General features: G+C 40.4%; 1 protein-coding gene across 10 annotated transcripts in view; it reads left to right on the top strand.

Moving 5' to 3' along the window:
- DEPTOR (DEP domain containing MTOR interacting protein) overlaps nt 1-25,822 on the top strand; it is a 148,826-nt gene that overhangs the window by 81,813 nt on the left and 41,191 nt on the right. For all 10 annotated transcript variants that reach the window (XR_009005794.1, XR_009005795.1, XR_009005797.1 and 7 more), the window contains 3 exons: nt 16,697-16,882; nt 19,281-19,412; nt 23,992-24,062. Coding sequence is in view for 6 of the 10 variants with exons in the window: in XM_007188832.3 (XP_007188894.2) it covers nt 16,697-16,882; nt 19,281-19,412; nt 23,992-24,062 (389 nt within the window). In the remaining 4 variants the exon portion in view is untranslated. The remainder of the gene's footprint in view (nt 1-16,696; nt 16,883-19,280; nt 19,413-23,991; nt 24,063-25,822) is intronic.

Genomic DNA, 25,822 nt, shown 5'->3' with positions numbered 1-25,822 from the left:
AAGACTTATCTTCTAGGACAAATGGCTCTCAAAGTGCTACACGTAAAGGGATGAACTTCTTTGTTGGTTAGCTGATCTGCTTCTATGAGGTACCAGCCTCTAGACTGATCCTATTTTCCATGGAAATAGGATGAAAGCCACAAATGCAATCCATATATGTAATTTTAAATTTTCTAATAGCCGCAGTGAGAGTAAAATGGAACAGGTAAAATTAACCTTAATAATATATATTTAACTCATTATCTCCAAAATGTTATTTCAAAATATAATCAATATGGAAAATAGCAATCAGCTATTTTATGTTCTTTTTTTTCATATTCAATCTTCCAAATCCAGTGTGTATTTTACACTTAGAGCTCCTTGCCACATTTCTGGTGCTTGTCAACCATTCTGGAGAGCAAAGCTCTAGACCTTTTGGAAACCAGCACAGAGTATGGTGGTATCCCAGTGAGTGTGTATTCCATTTTTCAGCCCCTTAGCTCAGAGATCTTTGTTGAGATCTTTGTTCCCCGATGGCTGAAATGCCTGAAAGTTTGTGTTGAGGAAGCACCTTGGTATCTCTATTTTGCTGTACCCGTTTGGACACCCAAGTAAACCTGGGTGCCAGCCACACAAGTTTCTGGAATGGCAACAATTCTTCTCTCTCTCTCTTTTTTACTTTTTTTCCTATTTTTTGCCATGCGGCATGTGGGATCTTAGTTCCCCAACCAGGGATTGAACCCGTGCCTCCTACAGTGGAAGTGAGGTGTCTTAACCACTGGACTGCCAGGGAAGTCCCTCTTCTCTCTTCTTTAGCTCAGTGATTTCACAGTCATGTTTTCTTTTTTCTCTGATTTTTTAAATATTTCCTTTGATTAAATATTTTTAATATTTCCACAAGTCAGAAATTGTTGACTGAGATCATTTGGACTGGATCTGAACTCAGCAGTTCTCTTTTTGCTCAGAATGGGCTTATCCAGTATACGAACCCAAGTTCAGGAGCCCTTTCTTAAATTCCTAGTCTTTGTCATGGGAGCCTTTGGATTTTTGCTGACAGCAGAACAATATTATTTATTCATGGTGCACGGGCATCATTTCAACCCTGTCTTCCAGAGAGCTGTGGCTTCCCATATATTTATTAATTTCACTTGCTTTGGTTAAAGGAAGTTATTGTAATTTATATTCCGCAGATGGAAACACTGAAACCCAGGGATTGTCCACAACCACTTCTGTCACCAGGGAATCAGAGCCGAGCTGCTGGAAGGCATATCTTCTGCCTGTAAGACTTTCTGTCTAATCAGTCTTGGCTTCTGAGTAAAGCATAGTTTGTTACAAGGTGTGGGCTGCAGATAAACAGAAAGTGTTTGTTTTTTAAGCCTTTGATTTCTGTGTCCAGACCTGAGTTTGGAACAATAACAGAATTGTGTTTTGCTACAAATAAGAGAAAATGTAGTAATGCCTGCTTGAACAGAGAGGTTCCTCTTTATTTAGGAAGAGTCACCTTTCCCAGAGATTTCTACCGACATTACACGGGCCAGATCTGTGTCAACATGGACTCGTTCCCGGGATGGCAATCAGTGAATCTAATGCTGTTAGCCAGGCACACTGCTGCCCTGTACAAATAATAAAGGAGGAAGAAAGGGAAAATGGGTTTTGGACAAGCAGCTAGCATTGTCAGCCACAAGGACAAATGTCTTTTTCATTAAGTAACTAAGTGACCTTCCCTCTGAAACATGGGCTTCCAAGGAACGGTTTGTTTCCTCTGTCCTCACACTGAGCTCCTGGTAGCTCTAAGGTAGATTTGAAGCAGGTGGATGTACAAATATTAATGTCTTAGTTTTGACTGATGTATCATGGTTATATTAACATCAGGGGGTGCTGGGTGAAGGACATATGGGAACTGTCTGTATGATCTTTACAGCTTTTTTTATAAATCTAAAATTATTTTAAAACAAAGTTTACTGGGAAAAAAAGTAGGTGAGGTGTTTCCTATTTTCCTTTTTTGTTTAAGATGAGTACAAGTATAAATAATATAGAAATATATGGAGACTTTTTTTTTTTAAAGCTGCTAAATCTCACCACTGACATCCTCCTTTTCTGAACGTCTGCTTCTTCCTCCTTCAAGGGTCCTAGTCTCTCCGGTCTCATATGGAACACCTGATAAATTACTGTACACTAAAGCACCCACAGGTTATACGGTTACCTTTCTGGGAATGGTAAGAAGATGTCATCTGGGAATAAGGCTTTGGTGGGCTTTCACAGCTAGTGGTTTTGAGTAGGATTTATTCTGATACCTCCAGCATCACATTGGATGTACTTCTCTATGTTGTTGGCCGTGCTGAATTTATCTGGTTTAGGTAGGTTGCCTTCTTTTCCCACAGACCACCTAGAGTTGCTGCCAGAAGCTTTCCTTACATAGGTGAAGTCTGAAAAGGATTAGAAAGGTATCCTTTGGGCACTGACACCTGGGTGGGCCCTCAATTGGAAGCCCACACATGGCTAACATTAATTGAATGCTTCTATGTACCAGACACTCTAATAAGCCTTTTACCTATGTTGTTTCATTACCTCTTCAACTCATTTTACGGATGAATAAAATTGAAGTTCAGGGAGGTTAAGTAACTTAGTGAAGAGTGAAGCCAGTGTTCAACCCAAGACCATCTGTAGGCAGAGGGGTGTTTACCATGCTGTCGCTTTGTCCTTTTAATAAACAATTCCAAGGTAATCAACATTTTACCCTGGTGAAGAATTTTGTAGAAAACATGCCCAGCCAAATTGTCTTCTGTTACCTGGCGACAGAAATAAATGAGGAAAAAGCAGACTGTTTTCTGGTGTTTGTAAGCTCATCTGCCTCCCCGTTTGGCATTATTATGGGACGGGAGACAGTCTAGTGAGGAGATTAAGGGATGGGGTTTCAGAGTTAATCTGTCAATGCTTCTGTCTTGGATCTTCCAGTTAATGACTATGGGACCTTGGGCAAGTTGACCTTGTGTAATCTCATCTGTAAAATACGAATAATTATAATAGCTCTCTCTGCTGCTTTGAGAACTGAATGATATAATCATGCCATGTGTACCACTTAGTAAATGTTAGCTGATTGCTACTCTTATTATTGTTATCATCAATATATCCTCATCATCAGATGCCTTGGTGGGTAGAGATTAATATACATTTAATGGCCTCATCCATTGCTGGTCTTAATATCTTATACATACTCTATGCTGAATATATACTTTTAAAAATAAATCAACACTGAAGGCCCTTGGATTTATGCCAACAATTCCAAAGGCTCTAGAACAGAGTTACAGATTTCTTTCATTGAATTATGCATATGAAGGATTCCATTTGCCAGACAAAGTAAATTTATTTTCAGACCTCTCTGCACTTACAATATGAATTAGTCTCTGAAAAACAACTTCATTTTTGAAAAACATACTCTCTGTTCTGAATTTTATCACTAACAACATGAGGTTCTAGGCTTTGGAATGCACCCAGCTTTTATTTAAAGATGCATAGAGAAGAATAAAATATAATTTGACCTTCCATATTTTTATTACCTTTACTTTTCTAGCAGTAAGACACAGAAGCAGCAGAAACCCGTACAATTACAATGTCATGTTTTGATTTTCGTCTTTTCTGCAATCTTACTGAAGTTATTTGGATCCTTTTTCTTCTTTTCTATCTCCTTTCCTCCCTTCAACCAATTAAATAAGTGTAATTGGGTTCTAACTTTGTGTATATGAAGTGTTTTGTTTTAGTAATATCAATTCATAGAACTTTATGCCCTAAAATCAGTTTCCTGCTTTCATATCCTCTTCTTAATATTGTCAGTCCTCAGGAAGTAATTATTTTAGTTCTCTGACTCACTGTTGGTATTGCCTTTTGAAGAGTTTTGTATCCCAGGCACCTAACTGTCCTTGTGTGGCATAGGTGCTTAAACACAATTGCCTAACCTTCTCGAATCAAGGACTTGTGCTGCTTTGGAAAACAGAGCTCTTTCAACTCCTGCATCCCTTTAGGATGGTTTGAGATGGGTAGTTAATGGCTTTAAGTACAGTTTAGATTTTCTTGAAAGAATAGCTTTCATCTTCTGTTGTAATTAATGCTCGATTCGTATTTTCCAACAGACACATGATTTAAAAAGCATAATATTTATATATTTTAGTTTTGACACTTTTTTTAATATGCAGCATACTAAGTGACATAAATTGCTTGGACTCTGTAGGACTGTGACCTAGCAGGGGCAGGGAGGCAAAAGAGTGCAAATCCATACCTGGACGTGTGAAACAGCTGAAAGCTTTTGTTGGCAGGGAAGGGGCAGCAGTTTCATAGGCAGAATTTATTTGCCTTTTATTAACGCAAATGTCTGAGGACTAAATCTGCCACCTCTTTTTTTTTTTTTAAATAAATTTATTTATTTTTAACTGTGTTGGGTCTTCATTTCTGTGCGAGGGCTTTCTCTAGTTGCGGCGAGCAGGGGCCACTCTTCATCGCGGTGCGCGGGCCTCTCACTATTGCGACCTCTATTGTTGTGGAGCACAGGCTCCAGACGCGCAGGCTCAGTAATTGTGGCTCACGGACCCAGTTGCTCCGCGGCATGTGGGATCCTCCCAGACCAGGGCTCGAACCCGTGTCCCCTGCATTGGCAGGCAGATTCTCAACCACTGCGCCACCAGGGAAGCCCATCTGCCACCTCTTAATCCTTAAAGTTTGTCAGTCCTCTTAAGCAATGTCTGTAGGTGCTCATGTCCTTTCAGGAGGAGCTATAAGGATCAGTAGGATATAAAAAAGAAAACAAGAGGAAATGGAGCCAGTGGTAGGATGGAGTGACATCCTTGATGGCCCAGAAAGATCCTTCACCCACCATCGCACACTGGGTGAAGTGGTGAGCCATGCCCACCTTTGCTGCTGTGTGATGTTCTGATGATAACGATGTTAATCACAGCCAGGGAGGGTCTTCTGCCTGGAAGGTGACCTTGAATACGTTTTAGCTTTGACCCCAACTTGCAGGACTAGTCACAGCCCCCTCAGCCTCACCCTTTGCTGGTCTTTTTTCTTCCCCATTATAATAATCATTATCCTTATTTCCCTGTCTAAGCCCTCTTTTGACTCTTCTAAATTCTAAAACTTTTTAAAAGTTCTGATGAAGTGCTATTCAGGGGACAGTTGATGTACACATATTCTTTCCCCCTCCCCCCTCCTCACCACCACCTTCTTACTTTCTTATCACACTGCTGGATTCAGTTACTTATTTCATGATGTCTGTTGTGTTATGTCATCTGCCAGCAGACATTTCAAGGATGGATGCAAGTATGTGATCTTCCTCTCTCCAGCTAGATAAGTAGCCTAAAATGTCTTATATTCAGCGGAACTTATAGGGCTTAAGATGATAAGTTTTTATATTCATCCTTAGAATATATGTGTGAATGGAATAGAAGCCAATTCTCCTTCTTTCAGATAATCAGCTTTTAAAAATTCCTTGCTTTGCTAACTCATCCTAATAATTTATAAGGGAAAAAAATGTATCTACCAAAAGAATATATCTGAACTATGTCACTTTATTATTTTGGTAGACTCCATGACGTTCCCCTCATGCTTTCTGAAAAGTGAAGGAGGACTTCCCTGGTGGCGCAGTGGTTAGGAATCTGCCTGCCAATGCAGGGGACACGGGTTCGAGCCCTGGTCCGGGAAGATCCCACATGCCACGGAGCAACTAAGCCCGTGTGCCACAACTACTGAGCCTGCACTCTAGAGCCCTCAAGCCACAACTACTGAGCCCGTGTGTCTCAACTACTGAAGCCCGCGCACCTAGAACCCGTGCTCTGCAACAAGAGAAGCCACCGCAATGAGAAGCCCGCGCACCACAACGAAGAGTAGCCCCCGCTCGCCGCAACTAGAGAAAGCCCACGCACAGCAATGAAGACCCAACTCAGCCAAAACTAAATAAATAAATTAATTAAAAAAACAAAAAGTGAAGGCACACAGTGAATAGGGATCTGTTTTCTTTTACCAAATATCAACATTGGGAGTTTAGTGCTTCTAAAGCCCCCATTTCCCTAAGCAATAAGATTGTCTTGTATTTACATTGCTTCAGCTTTCTGGCTATTTCTGCTTTTCCTCTTGTTTTATGTCTCACTTAATCCTAAGCCAAGCCAAGCCCCTAGAGAATTCCACCCATAAAAAGAGAATGCTTGGAAAGTCCCAGAAATTATAAATTGGATGAGTAAGAAGTTGTCAGTTTTCAATTACAGCTGTGATAAAAGCACAACTAGAACAGTAGATACTGAGTTGAACATTGTCTCTCCTTACTTCCTCCTGCTTAGAGATTAATCTTCTCCAGGAGCAATTCAGTCAACTATTCCTCTATTGCTAGACATCAATTTTGGTTCCAAGTTTGTGTAGCTGCAAACAATGCTGATGTGCCCATCTTAAAAAATATATATATTCTCAAGGAGCAAAGATTGAAATTTGTTAAATTATATATGTCACAACACTTACTCTAGTATATAGGTCCTGTATAGCATTGGGATCTAGGAAATGAAGACCTGGAATGACCTCAAGATTTAGAGACACCAGTCACTGTTCTCCTTGATTTTTCTTTCCTTCTCTTTAATTTATTTCCCCTTAGCTCTTAGGGTATTTTTTCTGTGTTTAACAAAGAGCAACTTGCTTATGTAGCAAATGATTTTTTGCATTTCATTTGGAGAGTGTCATGTTAAAGTATAGAAAGAATCAATGCATCTCTCTCTCTGGAATATAAACTGTATATCCTTCAGCCATTTTTATTTCTTGAGACTCTACATATGTAATTTATGGCTAAACAAAAGAAATCTTTGGCTTTCTTAAACTAATTCTTAAAACTTCCTGTGTCTTAACTCACTCCTCTATTTCTCGCTTTTCTTTGACTTCTGAGATTTAATTATTATCCAGTGGGATACTTGCCAAACTTGAACTGGACATCTGGTTAAGATTTCATATTTTTCTCAAGTGAGAGATGACAGAACTGCTCGTGGGAGCTGGGCAAAAGGTTCTTAAAAGAAGGGCAGAAAAGACAGAAGAAATGGGTTCTGTGCAAGAACTTAAGTGACCAAAAGCTAAAGTCAATCTTTAGGAGTCTGAGAAGAAGAACACTTAAAACACTATATGTCAGATACCATTTCAAATCTCTTATGTAAATTATCCCATTTCTTCTTCACAGCAAAACTATGCAAAAAATTTGAGGCTTAAATTTAGTAAGTTGCCCTAATCACTCAGCTCATAAAGGTGGCAGAACTGGGAGCAAAACCGAGCTCTTATGACTCTAGAACCTTTGCTTTTCATTGCATGATACTGTTTTCTAAAAGTTATTTAACATTAAGAGAGTTTTCAGAGAAGTCCCAACTTAACTGCTTTCTGCTTATATGAAGCAATGTCTCTTTTAGAAGACTTTGGTATTCATGAGCTTGAAAGGCTGAGCAGACGAAGGTGTCATATTCCAATCAGGATGCTGGGATCCTGCGTGTCACTTACTAGGTACTCGGTTGAATAAATGAATGATGTCACGTGTGATTGATTGATGCTATAATATGGCTGTCTACCTGCACTCTTAGCTTTTGTAGCTATGATTATCTTTGTTATACCTAGGGGTAGACTCACAGAGGAAGCAAATGTATGAAACTCTGTTCATGTTATTAAACTTTTAATGAGAGGGGAAAAAAATAAAGAATCCTTTTAAAAGCCAAATAATTCATTGAAAACAATGCAAGTAACACATGCAATTGTCACTTCTCTCTTCTGAGGGAAGAATTTGACTCCATCTGCGCCAGACACACAGCTGGAGGATGAACGCCTGGAGACCTTCATGTGGCTGCTCCCGAGGCCCTAACACCCAAATAAGTCCTTGAAAATTGAAGTGGGGCATTAAATGTAGTGTCTCACAAAATTGAATTCCCGTAAGTCACATGGCAGTATATCATCAGCAAATGACGGTCACAGTAAAGACAACAACAGTGGTTGTAAAATAACAAAAGTGCAATTTTTAAAAATTGAATGTTCTTATTTATTTATTTATTTTTCATGTATATTCATTTTTAAATTTTTATTTATTTATTTATTTATTTATTTTTGGCTATGTTGGGCCTTCGTTGCTGTGTGCAGGCTTTCTCTAGTTGTGGTGAGCGGGGGCTACTCTTCATTGCGGTGCGCGGGCTTCTCACTGCACTGGCTTCTCTTGTTGCAGAGCACGGGCTCTAGGGGGCACCGGCTTCAGTAGTTGTGGCTCACAGGCTCTAGAGCTCAGGCTCAGTAGTGTGGCGCACGGGGTTAGTTCCTCTGCGGCATGTGGGATCTTCCTGGACCAGGGAGCGAACCCATGTCCCCTACATTGGCAGGTGGATTCTTAACCACTGCGCCACCAGGGAAGTCCCGTATTATAGTATTATGGAATGTAGTAATGTACTAAATTTATGTAAAAATTTGACTATTGAAAGAGCTACTATTTGTAGACATCGTATCAAAGTATAATTGGCTTATCTTTTGGTTCAAGATGTATTTAGCATCTCCTGAATGCAAGAATGTATTATTTCCTGAGAACATGCAGAATTATCACTGAGTTAGACGTGTTTGTCTTTGTGGCCGACATCATTCATTTAGCTGAAGTGAATAGTTTATCACCATTTAAAGATTGTGAAACACCTATATGAATCATTAAGTTAAATTTTGGCAGGGTGTACTCTCTTGATAGGGACCCATGATATTCATGTAACCAGAAGAGTTATTCATTAGCAAATGTGGATGGTAAATACAGTCGCAACCCTAGATTGCATTTGCTGGTGTTGACCTAGAAGGGATGTGATTCTGTTTGTGAAATACCCAAAGAGGCTGTTGAACCAGTAAACATTCTTGATAAAAGGGTTAATGTGATTCTTAATACATTATATTAGATTATTTTCCTAGTGGTTTATAGAATTTTTGAATATCACAGTCCAAAAAGAAATTTTTGCCAAGAATGAATACTTAAAAAAAGAACTTCTGTTTTTACCATAATTTCATAAAACACTGGGCAAGAAAAGTACCTGGCATATAGTCATCCTGACTCAATAAACGTTAGTTGAATAAATGGGTGGGTGAATGAACAACAAAAAAGTCGTGATGATATAATTTTAGAATAAATGAAAGCCTTTAAATGGAATATACTTATTTTTAGGAAAAACTAAATGCATTGTCCATAATGTTGCAATTTCCCCATGGCCCAGCACACTCTTCATGACATACCATGAGCCCACAGATTGACTGGTTGCTACATAACTAGCCACTAGATAGTTCAAAGTTAGCTGTATTCTGGATGTGCTTCTTATCCCTTTGTCTACCCACCATGGACAATTCACTTCTAGCCATTTTCAGAGCACCTACTCTGACCCAAACATGTAGTAGTCTAGGGTTTGAGGATGCCACAATGACTAAGACACAGCCCAGGCTCTCAAGCAGAGTGACTTAGTTGGGGAAAGAGATGTGCTCCCCCAACCAAATAAACCCATATTACACTACAGTGTGGTAAGTGTCACAAAAAGACTGCCGATCGCTAGGTGTATGGGTGACAGAAAGAAAATAAAAATGTACTCTGTGATGAACATGGAAGTTGAGTGTTGGATAAGGTGACATTTTACTATAACTTTAGAGTCTTTTCCAATCTCTTGTGGCCTGTGTTTCTAAGTAGACATGTTGCTTTGGGATCAGAAGCCAAAGTTGTGTGGCCTTGGGGAAGTTACTGAAGTAACTTCAGTCTCAATTCTTGCACTGTAAATCACTTACAGAGTGATTGTGAGGACGGTATTGTATAATATTTGTAAAGTTAGTACAGTGGCATATAGTAAGTGAGCTACTAGCGTAATTATAACAGACTTCAGCAGAGTAGGTTAGAGATGGCAATCAGTAGACACTCAGGCTTTTATTAAACCCTGGTGGGCTGAGATGACAGCCCACCCACCACAGAAGTCAACATAAAACTCAACATTTGACCACCTGAGATATGTCACAGAGTAATGGAAGAATCTTTGGACTTGGTGTCAGAGAGCATGGCGCTAATGCTGCCTCTGCCACTAAGTAACTGGGCGTATTTCCTCACTTTCTTCAAGTGAAGGTGAAAAACAGTAAGAGAGAAAGAGAATGCTGAGCCATCCTTTCTACCTAAGGGTCTTTGTTGTTAAGCTGTGTTGAACATTTATATTCTAACTCTTTGGATTTGATTGTTGATTTGGGTTTTTCTTCCATGTTCCCAAATAAGCTTCATATATGTGTGTATTTTTTAGATGATGTCGATTTTTAATGAATCTTGTTTCACCCACAGCCTGAAGATAATCTCTCCTTTGAATTTCCATAGCACTTTATATATAATTTCCTTAAGATTGTTGAAATTTCCATCTTGTACTTTTGTTATATGTGAGCATGTTTTATTGCCTTTGCTAGACTATAAGCTTTTTTTTTTTAATGAAGCGGTTTTATTTTATTTTTATTGTTGTCATTATTATTATTATTATTATTATTATTATTATTATTATTATTATTATTATTTGGCTGCGATGCCGACTGCAGGATCTTAGTTCCCCGACCAGGGATCAAACCCACGCCCCTTGTAGTGGAAGTACACAGTCTTAACCGCTGGTCTGCCAGGGAAGTCCCAGACTATAAGCTTATTGAGGGTAAGATTTTGTTATATAATTTCTCTTAGTATTTCTAGCTCTTAGAGCAGATGATTGGCCTCTAGGTATTCACAGTATAAATGAATAACAATGAGTCAGTATTTAAGTACTGAACAAAAGGTGGAGAATATTCCTCTCCATCAAATTTGGTATTTGCCAGCCTTGTTTTTGCTCAACATAGATAGATAGATAATTCTGGTTTTTTAAAAGGCATGAAAACTTTCTATATTTTTCAGTTTTTAAATGTAGACATGCAAAACTTTTTTGATTAGAAATGTAAGGTATTTTACAAATTGGAACTAGATTTAAAGGTGCTAATAAATTCTTCCATCCCAATTTTCTTTTCATCTTCCTCATTTCAGCTTTAAGTAAATAACATGGATAAGGCATCCATGCATGGACATATATTTATGAAGCATTGTCAATTCATACCGAGCCCACTATTCTTCATGTTTATGTGAGGTACTGTTTTTAAAATTGTTACTTTAAAAGACATTATAGTTTCTTAGGCATGACACCAAAACTAACAAAAAAGTAACATGACAAGCAACAAAGTAGAAAACAAACTGAACATCATCAGAATTAAAAACTTTTCTATTTTAATATTTAATTATTTGGCTGTGCCAGATCTTAGCTGCGGCATGCGGGATCTTCGTTGTGTCATGCGGGATCTTTAGGTTGGGGCATGCAGGCTCTTAGTTGTGGCATGTGGGATCTAGTTCCCTAACCAGGGATCGAACCCAGGCCCCCCGCATTGGGAGCATGGAGTCTTAACCACTGGACCAGCAGGGAAGTAACCACTGGACCACCAGGGAAGTCCCCCCAAATTTTTGTATTTTAGAGGATACCATCAAGAAAATGACAAGACAGCTTACAGAATGTGATAAAATATTTGTGAATAATATACCTGATAAAGGGCTTATATCTAGAATACATAAAGAACAATTACAACTTAATAATAAAAAGACAACCCATGAAGAAAATGAGGAGACAAGCCTCAGACTTGAAAATATTTGCAAAAGGCATATCTGAAAAAGCACTGTTAGCCCAAAATATACAAAGAACTCTTAAAAATCAACAATAATAAAACGACCTGGTTTTAAAAACGGACCAAGGACCTGAGCAGACACCTTCTGACAGAAAATATACAGATGGCAAATAAACATATGAAAAAATGCTCAACATCCTCTGTGATTAGGGAATTCCAAACTGAAACAACGAGATACCATTACACACCTATTAGAATGGCCAAAATCCAAAACACTGACAATGACAAATGCAGGCAAGGTTGTGGAGCAACAGGAACTCTCATTCATTGCTGGTGGGAATTGAAAATGGTACAGTCACTTTGCAAGGGATTTTGCCAGTATGGTAAGCATACTCTTACTGTATGATCCAGCAATCATGTTCCTTGGTATTTACCCAAAGGAGTTGAAAACTTATGTTCACACAAAAACTTGCACATGGATGTTTATAGCAGCTTTATTCATGATTGTCATAACTTAGAAGCAACCAATATGTCCTTCAGTAGGTGAATGGATAAACTGTTATACATCCAGACAATGGAATATTATTCAGTACAAAAAGAACTATCAAGCCATGTAAAGACTTAGGGGAACCTTAAATGCATATCACTAAGTGAAAGAAGCCAATATTAAAAGGCTACAACTATATGACCTTCTGGAAAAGACAGAACTATGGAGACAGTAAAGAGATCAGTGGTTGCCTTGGGTTGGGGGGAAGGAGGGATGAATAGGTAGAACACAGAGGATTTTTTGAACAGCAAAAATAGTCTGTATGATACTATATACCGTAACATCTTACAGAAAAAAACTGAATGAATTTTTTTGGCCAACCCAATATAATGGTAGATACATTTGACAAAATCCGTGGAATGTTCAACATCAAGGTGAACCCTAATGTAAACTATGGACTTTGGATAATAATGATGTATCAGTGTACATTCATCAGTTGTAACATCTGTTCCTTTCTGGATAATTGATGGTAGAGCAAAGTTGTATGTCGGGGGGCAGAGGGTATACGAGAACTCTGCACTTTCTGCTCAGTTTTGCTGTGAACCTAAAACTGCTTTAAAAAATAAATCTCTTTTTTTTAAAGACAGTCCAATTAAAAAATAGACAAAGGATTTGGATAGACAGTTCTCCAAAGAAGATAGGCACATAGACAATAAGCACATAAAAACATGTTCAACGTTATTAGCCATCATGGAAATGCAAGTCAAAATCACAATAAGATACCACTACACAACCATTAGGACAAGTGTAATAAAAAAGCTAGAGAATAACAAGGGTCGCTAAGGATGTGGAACAATTAGGACCCCCCTACTCTGTTGGTGGGAATGTAAAATGGGGCATCCTCTTTGGAGAAGAATCTGGCATACAATATAGGGTTACCATATGATCCTGCCATTCTACTCCTAGTTGTAAACCTAAGAGAAATGAATACATATGTCCACACAAAAATTTTTATATGAATGTTAATAACATTATTCATTATAACCAGGAAGTGAAAACAACTCAAGTGTCCATCAACTGATGCATGGATAAACAAAATATAGTATGTCCATACAATGGAATATTATTTGGCAATAAAAAGTAGTGAAGTACCGATACATGGCATTACATGGATAAACCTTGTAAACATTATGCCAAGTGAAAGAAGCAAGTCACAATGGACCATATCTTATATGACTCTCTTTATATGAAATGCCCAACATAGACAAATCTACAGAGATAGAAAGTTGATTAGTGCTTGCCTAGGGGTTGCCTAGGGGTTATGGACAGATTGGAAGTGATAGCTAAGGAGTGTTGGGTTTCTTTTGGGGGTGATGGAAATGTTTTAAAATTGATTGTGATGATGGGATGCACAACTCTGTGAATATATTATAGACTAGAATATATATAGAACTATGCACATTAAGTGGGTAAATTATACTATAACAGGACCACTCCTTTCTGAGACTGACCATATGCCCAGTGGTTAATAGCCAAATGATTATTTGGGCATTAACATTATGTAGCATCTTATATTGGCAATGTGGGTTTACAGTGTTAAGCTCTATTTTTTGTTTTTGTTTTTAATTAATTTATTTTTTTGTCCGTGTCGGGTCTTAGTTGCAGCATGTGGGGTCTTCATTGAGGTGCATGGCCTTCTCTCTAGTTGTGGCCTGCGGACTCCAGGGCACGTGGGCTCTGTAGCTGTGGCGCATGGACTTAGTTGCCCGTGGTATGTGGGATCTTAGTTCCCTGACCAGGGATCGAACCCGTGCCCCCTGCATTGGAAGGCGGATTCTTTACCACTGGTCCACCAGGGAAGTCCCTGTTAAGACTCTGTTGTTCCTAGTCTCCCAGTCCATTTATAAGATTTGTTGTTGTTGTTGTTTGTTTCTTTTTTATTAACATACATATACTTAACCTACAATGAAATATACGTATCTTAAATGTTTAGTTTGGTGCATTTTGACAATGTATATATTCATGTAAAAACAAGATATAGAACATTTTCATCACCCCAGAAAGTTTCCCCCTACTCCTTTCCAGTCAATCCTCTCCCCTTCCCCTTTCTGATTTCTATCATTATATGTGAATTTCCTCTATTCTTGAACCTCATGTAAATTAAGTCACTCTGTGTATGATTTTTGTGTCTGGTTTTTCTCACTCAACTTATGCTTTTGATATTAATCCACGTTGTTTTATGTGTCAGCAGCTCATTCCTTTTTATTGTCAAGTAGTGTTTCATTTTATCTACAATTTACTTATCCATTCTCCTGTTGATAGACATGTTGTCCCCAGTTTTTGGCTATTATGAATAAGGCTGCAATGAACATTTTGGGCGATATATGTTTTCATTTGTTGTGGGTGGATCCCTAAGAATTGTGGGGACATAGGGTAGATATGTGTATAACTTTATAAGATCTGTCAGACAATTCTCCAACCTGGTTTTACCATTTTATATTCCTGCCTGCAAAATGAGAGTTCCAGTTGCTCCATATCCTCACTGACATTTGATGCTGTCATTCTTTTTATTTTAGTGATTCTAGTGGGTGTGAAGTGGCATCTCGTTGTGATTTTAATTTGCATTTCCATATTAACTAATGAGGTTGAGCTTCTTCTCACGTGCTAATTAGATTTTTTTTTTTTGTAAAGTCTATTCAATTGTTTTGAATTTTGGGGGGTTGAGACTTCAGCATGACGCTGGCCAGTTTGCAGGGTTCCTGGTTACTTCCCAGAGACAAAATGACCTGGGAACATGGCTTTTGGAGCCTGATGTCTTGCCTGTTTCACAACTCCATGATTAGTACTCAAAATATAAAGTTGTGAATAGACCACAATAGATCCCCAAGGTATAAATGGTATTGTAGAATTGGATGTAAATTTAGCCTGGTAGCCATACATTACCAGTTTTATGTAACATTATTTCAGTTCTTTATGAGAAACTAAAGAAGCACAGGAATTTTTTTTCAGAGAGGCAGTTGAGAGTAGTAATTTGGAACTTGAACTCTGGAGTCAGGTACTATAGTTATATTTCTACCTCTGCCATTTACTGTGTCTTCTTTGGGTCTTACTCATATCTCTGGGCTTCAGTTTCTTCATCAAAAAATAAGGAAGAAAGTAACAGTAACTATACCCCAGGCTGTTGTTAAAATTAGAGGAATTAATACAAATAAAGCATTTAAAATAATGCTGAATTCATAGAAAATGCTGTATGAGGGTTAGCTATTGTTATTATTGATTTTGAGTTGATGGCCTGGCATGATTAGGTGCTCAAAAGTGTAGATTTTCCTTGGGAAGTAACCAGCCTTTATCTGGATAGCCATTTTCATTCATTTAGCATCAATCTTAAGCAGCTACATAATGTTTGATTCCATTTCTATAAAATTCTCTAAATGGTGACATTGCAGAGGTGGAGAGCATACTAGTGGTTGCCAGACATTAAGGATTTGGAGTGGGAGGCTATCAGGGGTTAGCATGAGGGAGTCCCTTTGTCATGATGGAACAGTCCTGTGCTTTGAGTGTGGTGGTGGTTACAGAGATCTATACATGTGATAAAATTGCCTAAAAATACACACACACACACACACACACACATGAGTGCATGTAAAAACTGGTGAAATCTGAATAAGGTCTATAGATTGTACTAATGTCAATGTCTTTGTCTGATATTGTACTTTAGTTATTTCTGTAAGGTGAAACCATTGGGGGAATCTGGGTGAAGAGTACACAGGGACTCTCTACTATTTCTTGTTGCTGTTGATTTTTTCAGCAGCTTTGTTGAGATATAGTTCACATACCATACGATTTGCTCATATTAAAGCATACCACTCATTGGTTTTTAGTATATTCACAGATATATGCAATCATCACCACAGTCAATTTTAGACCATTTTCATCCCCTCAAAAAGGAATCTCACACTTTAGTTAACATCCCCAACCCACTAGATCCCCTCCAGCCCCTGGCAACCACCCAGTCTACTCTGTGTCTATAGATTTCCTTGTTCTGGATATTTCATATGAATGGAATCATATACTATGTGGTCTCTGTATTATTTTGCAACTCTCCATGAGTCTATAATTATCACAAGATAAAAAGTTTAGAAATGAATGGCCGTGTTGCTCTGGGACAAGCACTGTGCTGGGCCCAGTGGACACATGACTAAATGAAGCCATGATCACTGCCCCAAAGAGCCTAGAGTTTAGTGGGAAAGGCAGAGAAGTTGAGGGACGATGAGAGTGTGTGTGACAAGTGCTCAGACGGAGGTAAAGTAGGAGCCAGGACAACACCAGGAGGAGTATAACTTAGATTGGGGTGAGATCAGGCAGAGTTCCCCCAGAGGAATTGGTTAGCAAATTTTAAAAATGCATGACATGTGGAAAGAATCTGGGACCATGTGTGGACTGCAAGCTCCTGGGACATCTGTAGAACTAAACCCTTTCCCAAGACTTTTGCTCCTGTTGGCTGGAGTCTCCTGGCTACAATGATTAGTGGCCAGGCAGCCCTCATCTATGGTTTCTTCTCCCCAGTGTCCAACAAGCACCCGTTTGTGGACAGCAATCTTCTCTACCAGTTCAGAATGAACTTCCGGCGGAGGCGAAGACTGATGGAGCTGCTCAATGAAAAATCCCCCTCCTCCCAGGAAACTCATGACAGCCCCTTCTGCCTGAGGAAGCAGAGCCATGACAATCGGAAATCTACAAGTTTTATGTCAGGTATGTCAGTTCCCTTGTTTGTTTGAGCATATATATCTGTCTTTTGAGAAATAGCAGAGTTGTAGCTCACCTTTGTGAAATTCTGTTCTCCAGCAAATTTGTATTTATTTATAACCAAAATTTTATTTATTTATTTATTACTCCCCCCAAAAGAAACCATACACACATACAACCAGATTGTTCCTGCTCAGCCAACATACATGCTAAGAAGTCTGTTTTATAACACTATGTATTTGAATTATAGAAGACCACTCAAGCTCTCACTCCTACCTTATTTACTTTTCATTTACAAACAATCCTTACATATCATTAATTATCCAGTTTTCTGAGTCACAGCATTGAGAAGCTATATATTTTAAGGATGAATAAAGTCTTCTTAGGGCATATACAACTAAAAGGCGACTGATTATCAATCCATCACACAGAACGAATTAAAACTATGAAAGGTAGGGGCTTCCCTGGTGGCGCAGTGGTTGAGAATCTGCCTGCTAATGCAGGGGACACGGGTTCGAGCCCTGGTCTGGGAAGATCCCACATGCCACGGAGCAGCTGGGCCTGTGAGCCACAATTGCTGAGCCTGCGCGTCTGGAGCCTGTGCCCCGCGACGGGAGGGGCCGCGATAGAGAAAGGCCCGCGCACCGCGATGAAGAGCGGTCCCCGCACCGCGATGAAGAGCGGTCCCCGCACCGCGATGAAGAGTGGCCCCCGCTTGCCGCAACTGGAGAAAGCCCTCGCACGAACCGAAGACCCAACACAGCCAAAAATAAATAAATAAATAAATAAATAAATAAGAAAATCCTTTAAAAAAAAAAAAAAACAAAAACAAAAAACTATGAAAGGTAGACACAGGTGCTCAGAAAGCACAGCAGCCTGGGACATTATATGTTAGGTCAGACTGTCCCATATTGACAATTAACCTGGACAGAAATGATGACTGATGTTCACAAAGATAACCCCATTTAAACAAAAAATAAAATAATATAAAATAATCCTATTCACCCAGAAAAGGTTAACTTGATGTGTCATTCTTTGTAAGTGGGTGAGGTGCTTAACAGGATATCTTCAGCTCCTCTGAAAACTTGACACTGACTTGAGAAACTGATTGGCCTAAGGTTTGGAAGTTATGGGCTTCACCCGAAACCCAGAGCAAAATGAAAATGTGTCTTGGTTATGAATAGGAGCTGACCGTGAGAACACTTACAACTAGATGTATTGAGAACTTTCTGTGCCCTTGGCCCAGATCCAAGCTTAGTTGCATGCATTTTCTCATTTAATTCTCACTGTTACTCTTCGAGGAAAGACTTTTCTTATCTCCATTTTACAGGTGAAGAAACTGAGGCATGGAGAAGTTGAGTGGCTTACCCAAGGTCACACAGCTAGAAAGTGATGGACAGGGCTGGCTCTTGCACCAGTTCTGTCTTATCCCAGTGCTTATATTATACTGGCTCCTACCCAACCTTCAACATCCCAGGTTCCTCAGACACAGCTGGGATGGAGCAGAGAAGGAGCCAAGAGCCATTCCAGGAAAGTAAACACTAGCCAAGGGTCAGGAGCCTAGGCCTGTGCTTAGATGCGCACCAGCTGTGTGTCCCTTAGGTTGCAGTCTCCTGCAGATGCAGAGGAACTGTTCACGTCTTCGCGGGTCCTAAGGTTTGCCTGTTTTTCAGTGGGCCCCGCAGACGTGAGCAAGTGGTGATGATGAGAAGGAGGATACAGTAACCATAGTCACCATAAAAGCCAGCATTGATTTTGTGCCTCCCATGTGCCCGGCACTGAGCGGGGCGCTCTCCATGGTTTCTTTCATTGGATCATATGCCCCGCTCTCTTTCCGTTGTTGAGAGCCAGCCAACTCCACAGTGGAGAGAACGAGACCTTATCACTGAAACTGCTGCCTCACGTACACCTTCAAAGCCTGAAGTTGTGCTCTCTGTTTTAATCTCCTTCTTCTGTGGCTCTGGGGGATTAAAGATTTAATCTTCAACCAGGAGGCACTTATCATCACTGTTAATTCATTAAGTGTCTCGCCAGCACTTACTTTACATCCTTTCAGGGATGCTTAGCATGGACTCGGTAGTTCTTAAAATAATATTTTATGTAACTGAGTACTTTAAAATATATAATCCACTCCTTGCACCAGTCCCATGAGATGGCGTTATTCCCACTTTACAGTTGGGGAAACTGTACGTTTAGAAAACCGAAGGGAATGGCCCCAGGCTGTGCTATTCTGTCAGGGGCAGAGCTGCCACTCAAACCCTTGCTTTTCCGATGCCAAGGCCAGAGTGCTTTATTCCAGCGCACGTGACCTGCCTCACCATACCTGGCAGCTGAAAGCCTGCGTGCGTGCTCTGGGGACCCGAGACCATCACCGTCGGTGACGCTGTGTGTTCTCGGCCCACAGTCAGCCCCAGCAAGGAGGTCAAGATCGTGTCTGCCGTGCGGAGGAGCAGCATGAGCAGCTGCGGCAGCGGCTACTTCAGCGGCAGCCCCCCCCCCAGCAGCAGTCCCCCCGTGCTCTGCAACCCCAAGTCTGGTGAGTGGCTGAGAAGCGGCCCCGTTTCTGACCGTGACTGTGGCGGACTTGGGCCTGGGTGCAGGGGGGGTTTCCCCGGGAAGCGGATTCTCAGGCAGAGGGAGACTAGCGTGGGAGCATCTTGTTACATTGTGCTCTTGGAGGGCGGCACCCTTTGGGTGGATGGGAAGGACGTGGGTTTGGACCGAGGGAGAATTGGGCTGCAATGCAGTCTCCGTGAAGCCTGCGGCTCGCCCCACGTGGAGCTCTGGAGTTGGGATGGTGTTTGAGAGTTGTCCCAACTCGGGGTGAGGTGGCCAGGCTTTTATAGCCTCACCTTGATCAGTCATTGGATGTTGGCTGCCCCTGGGAGGAGGGCGTGACCTGGGGAAAGGCGGCTCTCTTTGGAGAGAGAGTTCCAAGGACAGTTGAGAACGTTGGCTGTCTGAGGGCTGTGTGCTGTTAGCAGTCCCAGCACTGGGAGGAAACACTCAGTCCTGAAGGAAGGTTTGAACAGCAAACAGCGGGGGAGATAGCGCTGCCCCAGATTGCAACTGATGCAAAGATCTGTTGGGTCTCTGCACCCCTAAGGAAGAAGCTTGGATCTCTGCAAACCTAGCCATCCCTGCAGTGGACTCTTGGTGCCTTGTGGTTTCAAACTCTACTCATCAACCTCCGTGGCTTTTACAGTCCAGAAAAAAAAACCTAGACACAAAGATTGTTAATGAACTTGTACTTAGATCTAATGAGTTCTTCAAGCCCACAGGAACCTGTAACCCATCGATACCACCACCTTCTCACTGTCCTTACCCACCTCCTTTCCAGGATTAGCTTGCGTGGTCCATCATGATAACCATGGCCTAGAAATCACCTTCCCCTCCATTTGTTTAGTGCCCTGTCCACCCTCAGTTCAGTGTATCACCTTCAGGGAAGACACTTTGTTCCTTTGTTCATGCCCTTTCCTTATTACCAGATATTGGGGATACAAAGATGAGAGGTCATGACCCCATCCCTCAGTGAGCACATCATCTCTTTGAGGGAAAAAAAAAAAATGCACTCATGAGAATAAGGACAAATAGATGTTGTTAAAGGGCTTTAAGAGAAAACAGTCATCTAATGCTGTTGTCTAGGTATTTTTCTTAATCTAACTTTTTTTTCTTTTTTTTCTTCTTTTTTGGCTGTCTTCTGGAGGGTTAGCTCTAAGAATAAAGTTGTAACCTGCAAGTGAATGAAGAAGCTTGCTTCCACACTGTCTCTGGCTGGAAAATCTTCCAGCACCCATATATTACCAGGTTTTTCAATTAACAGAGCACTGCTGATAAGGTAGAATGAGAAGAACTATATTGTTAGAAATAGCATGTTTGAAGCCCTGGCAGAAATCTGATACCTCCAAGTTAGAATCAAAAGAGTTCAATTTCAGGAAAGGGTCAGTTGTGCTAAAGCCATTTTACATGTTTTTGATTGCTTACCAGAGTAGAAGATGAACAAAGTGTTAATTGCTTAAATTACACATTCATCTTCCCTGAGGTAGGTTTCCATTGTTTCCTCTTTGTCCTTACCCCCTTGACTCATAGGGAAAATATTACTGATACGCAGGCAGAAAAGAAAGGTCAGGTTGCCTTTTTTGGGTCTCTAAGGACCAAAGCTGTCAGGACTTCATTGTGGTTCATAAGTCCTACCTCTTACCTATATTCTGACAAGCTTCTCTTTTACTCTAAGAGGGTTCCCAAGATGTAGGGAGCTCATCTGTGATTTTTTTTCTCTCAAGCGGGTAAGCAGGCTTCACAGTAAGGCATTTAAAATTAATCATTAGATATCCATCAGGATGTATTTTTTAACACTGTATATAAATGCCCTAATTCAGATAAAGAAAGTGCTACAGAAAGTAACATAATCAGTATCATTGTGGTGAGTAAATAAGTTCCCAAGGATATGAAAAGAGAAAGCTAGAAATAATTCCCTAGGTTTCAAAGTTTCTACATTTTTTAACATAAGAGAGGAAGTGTATTAAATGATCAGTATTGTTGCCAAATATTACAATATAGTGTGATTCAAAACCACAGTGAGATATCACCTCATACCTGTCAGAATGGCTGTCATCAAAAAGAACACATATAACAAATGCTGGAGAGGGTGTGGAGAAAAGGGAACCCTCTTGCACCGTTGGCGGGAATGTAAATTGGTGCAGCCACTATGGGAAACAGTATGGAGGTTCCTTAAAAAAGAATTAAAAGTAGAACTACCATATGATCCAGCAATTTCACTTCTGAGTATTTATCGAAAGGAAATGAAAACACTAATTTGAAAAGCTCTCTGTACCCCCATGTTTATTGCAGCATTATTTATAATAGCCAAGACATGGAAACAACCTAAGTGCCCATCAATGGATGAATGGATAGAGGAAATGTGGTATTTTTGTTGTATGTATATAAATATACACACACACACACACACATACACACACACACAGAGACACATACATATACACACATACACAATGGAGTCTTATTCAGCCATAAAAATGAAGGAAATCCTGCCATTTGCAACAAAATGAATGAACCTCGAGGGCATTGTGCTAAGTGAAATAAGTCAGGCAAAGAACGACAAATGTCATATGATCTCACTTAAATGTGGAATCTAACAAAAAACTCATATATACAGAGAACAAATTGGTGATTGGCAGAGGGGGGGGTGGTCGGTGGGGGGGGATTGGTGGTTGGGTGGGACAAATGGGTGAAAGGGGTCAAAAGGTACAAATTTCCAGTTTATAGGTAAGTCCTGGGGGATGTAATGTACAGCATGGTGACTATGGTTAATAATACTGTGTTGTATATTTGAAAGTTGCTAAGAGAGTAGATCTTAAAAGCTCTCATTTTTAAGAAAAACAACTTTGTAGCTATGTGAGGTGACGATGTTAACTGGACTAGTTGATCATTTCATAACAAATGCACCGTTATGTTGTAACCTGAAACTAATATAATGGTATATGTCAATTATATCTCAATAAAAATAGAGAAAAAGTATAATGAAAATAAATGGTCGATATTATCAGATATCACAAGTACAGTGTGATTCCTACATCCACGTTCATAAACCCCAGAGGGGATTTTGTGGGTAGGAGCCTGGAGGCAGTTGAGTGACAGGGAATAAAAAGGACAGAATCCTCAACCATGGACCCCTTCTCTTGCTTCCTGACCGTTTGCTGAGAGCTTCTGTTCTTGATATTCAACCTTCTCCCTCCTTGGAGGAAGCATAAATTCATGTTCTCTTTTATGAGCTTTCTGAAAGCAAAAGTAATAATCCCAGCCACGTGTCATCTCAACAAGAAGCACTTCGTTGCCTTTGACTGAGAAGGTGCTTCTTAGGGCCCAGCTGCCTGGTGGATCCTCCAGGCCTCACCCCCAGGCTGCCTTTTATTTTCTGCTGCACACTAGTTCCAGGACTGGCATCTGACCTCTGAAGGCCACCAGCAAAGGGAATTGGAGGCTGGCACTTAGCCAGGTTAGGCTCCTAGCCCTGGTCCTTTCAGGTTCTTTGTGGACTCAAGTTCATGATGTCTCTATAACTGGGATAGGATGGTCCCTGTCCCCCAACCCACTGGCTGCTCTGGGTGGCCATGGCAGTCCCTTGTCCAGTTCTTAGCACAGGATGGAGGGGGAAGTTCATTTTTGGTGGGTGTTTAGGCAGTCGCAAGTCAGGAATTGACTGCAATCTTTGCCACCTTGGTAGCCCACAGCAGTGATCTGATGGGGACAGGTGTCTTAGGAACACAACACACAGTGACCTTTTGGAGCTTCTGCGCCCTTTCTTCTGAGAACGGGCAGTGGCACCAAACGCTTGAGTTTAAATCTTAATTCTACTTCCCGTTGACTCTGAGGCCTTGGACGCAAGCTATTTAACTTTTCTCAGCTTCTGTTTCCTCCCTAATAGCATAGGGTTAAAGATGAAATGAACCCATTAGTTCTTGTGATGATTAAATAATAGAATATATTTAAAGCACCTAACATAGTGCCTAGCACATGTTAATTATGCAGAAAAACTCCCCAGTGTTATGATTCAAGGCAAAAGGCAGTGCGTACGCGCAATCTGGGGTATTAATGAGGAAATCCGTGAGGCTTTGGTGAATGGGACGTGTATAGTATGATGGGGGAGAGGTTTGTATGGGGTGGAAACGGTTATCAGACGGCCAGAGTCAGGATTTCTCTCTCTTTTTTTTTTTTAACATCTTTAAGGATTTCTCTTAATTTTGACATGTTGAATGCACATCAAGGTCTAAGAGAAAGAAATTCAGGAACTAGAAAATGTGGTCTTTTCCTTTATAGAAAAATGTCAAGCCGCTCCTTACCCCACCCCTGGCACTCTTGCTTCCCCTTCCCCTGCTCCCGTCTCTGCTTTCTGTAGCTCTGTAAGTTAGGTTTAGGGTTATTTATGTTTGCTAATATTTTCTGCCTCTGTGCAGCTAGAATATAAACTGGGAGGCAGGGATCTTTGCCACTTTCGGTCACTGATGTCACACATGAGGCATTCAGTAAATATCTGCTGAATGAAAGGACAGAGGGCTCAGAAGGGTCTGTACCTTGACACTGTGTCTGTCTTACAGTGTTAAAAAGACCCGTCACTTCTGAGGAACTCCTGACTCCCGGGGCTCCGTATGCGAGGAAGACATTCACGGTAGGCTCATCATTTGGTTTTTCTCCCCTGCTGCTCGTGTGTCTGGGCCGTGTCAACATGGCAGGGTGTCCATATGTAGCTTAGGGACAGAATTGACAAGCTTCTCCCAATTTCCCTTTTGTTTTGAGCATGATTATAATAGTAGACTTTCTTGACCTTTAGGCACTAAAATGCATTAGGACTTGGCATAATTTATTATTAATACAGCATTTAAAATTCCTTTTGATGTGTCCTTAAAAAAAAGATTTCCATTATGTACTTACTCTAATATAATGACAGATTCAAAGCCAGATGGTAAACAAATAATGCCAGTAATCCCTTCTGCATTATAGTTAATTCTAAAAATTATTTAAGACATGAGGGAAGTCTTAAGATAGAGAAAACTATGGCATAGATTGTTCTACCATAAGGAATGATGCTTTTGACAATGTTATCGTGCCTTGAGTTATACAAGCACCTGATTTGGGCACACTGCCTACCTGTGAGCACCTCCTGACCACCTGCCCTTTCTTGGAGGTCCTTCAGCCTTCCTTCTACTCCTAGGGTCCCACTGGTATTCTTTTCTTTTCTTTTTTTTTTTTTTTGGCCTCACCCTGAGGCATGTGGAACTTCCCTGACCAGGGATCGGACCCATGCCTCCTGTAGTGGAAGTACGGCGTCTTAACCGCTGGACCACTAGGGAAGTCCCCCACTGGTCTTCTTCAAACAGAATCCATGTTCTCTGCTTGACATCACCTCACCCACTTCCTGTTGACTTGCCTCTGTCTCTTTGTCTCCTCACATCTACATTGACGTCTTCTTTAAAATACTTCTCATCTTTCCTTTAGTCTTCTAATTTTTGTTTTAATACCTCAGGGTGGGGAAAAAGCTTTCCACGCTCATTTGTGCTACGAACATTTGTCAAGGACTACTTCACATTCTGAGCCCTTAGGATGGGTCCAGTCCTAGCCAGTCAATATGAAAAAAGCACTGGTAATATGTCTGTATCAGGGAAAAGGTAAACTGGACATTTGGAAGTGCAATTAGGTATAATGAACTAATAGCAGCAAACCCTAAAGCCAATGAAGTACCTAATAAAGAACTTCTCAGACAAGCAAAAACTAATAAGAGTTCATCGACACTAAAACCTGCCCTAAAAGTCTTTTTGAGAATGGTCACAAAAATTTCATTTGCTTCCCTGCTTTTCCTCAGTCTCCAGCATTCAAGAGACTTTGGATTGTATTTTTTAGCTGTATTTCTTTTAGGTTTTAAATATCAGTGCCAGCATTGCTAGTAATTGACTGTGAATGGCTGTCATCTCTATTTCAGTTGGGGTATGTATTAGAGACATGTCTGGGAGCTGCCCAGAGAATGTAACTGGCAATTCTAATTATGATTCTATAAGGAAAGTCACCCTCCACTTTCAAACAACTTTTGGACCAGAGTCGACTTGTAAATTGTGAACTTTATGTACTTTTTCACTGTCTTTTCTTGGTACAGAAAACTGTGTTTCAGGAGAGCCAAGACTCTTCATGGTTCCCCCCATTAGTAATTTAAATGGTTACTTTAAAGTTCAATGGTTGTCAAGCAACTATACTCCAATAAAAAATTTTTTTAAAAGTTCAATGACGTAGCAAGATCATCAGGCAAGTATCCTTTGGATGCAGGGGAAGAGAAATTGGATCTGGAGGGAAATTTCAACAGTATTTTTAAGATCTTCAGACTTTATTTGAGTCTGATATTCAACTGCATAGCAGCCTAAGAAAGAGGCCATCTGCCAG

Source organism: Balaenoptera acutorostrata, chromosome 17, assembly GCF_949987535.1.
Source record: "Balaenoptera acutorostrata chromosome 17, mBalAcu1.1, whole genome shotgun sequence".
Taxonomy (NCBI): domain Eukaryota; kingdom Metazoa; phylum Chordata; class Mammalia; order Artiodactyla; family Balaenopteridae; genus Balaenoptera; species Balaenoptera acutorostrata.
This window is presented reverse-complemented; position numbering and strand designations above follow the sequence as displayed.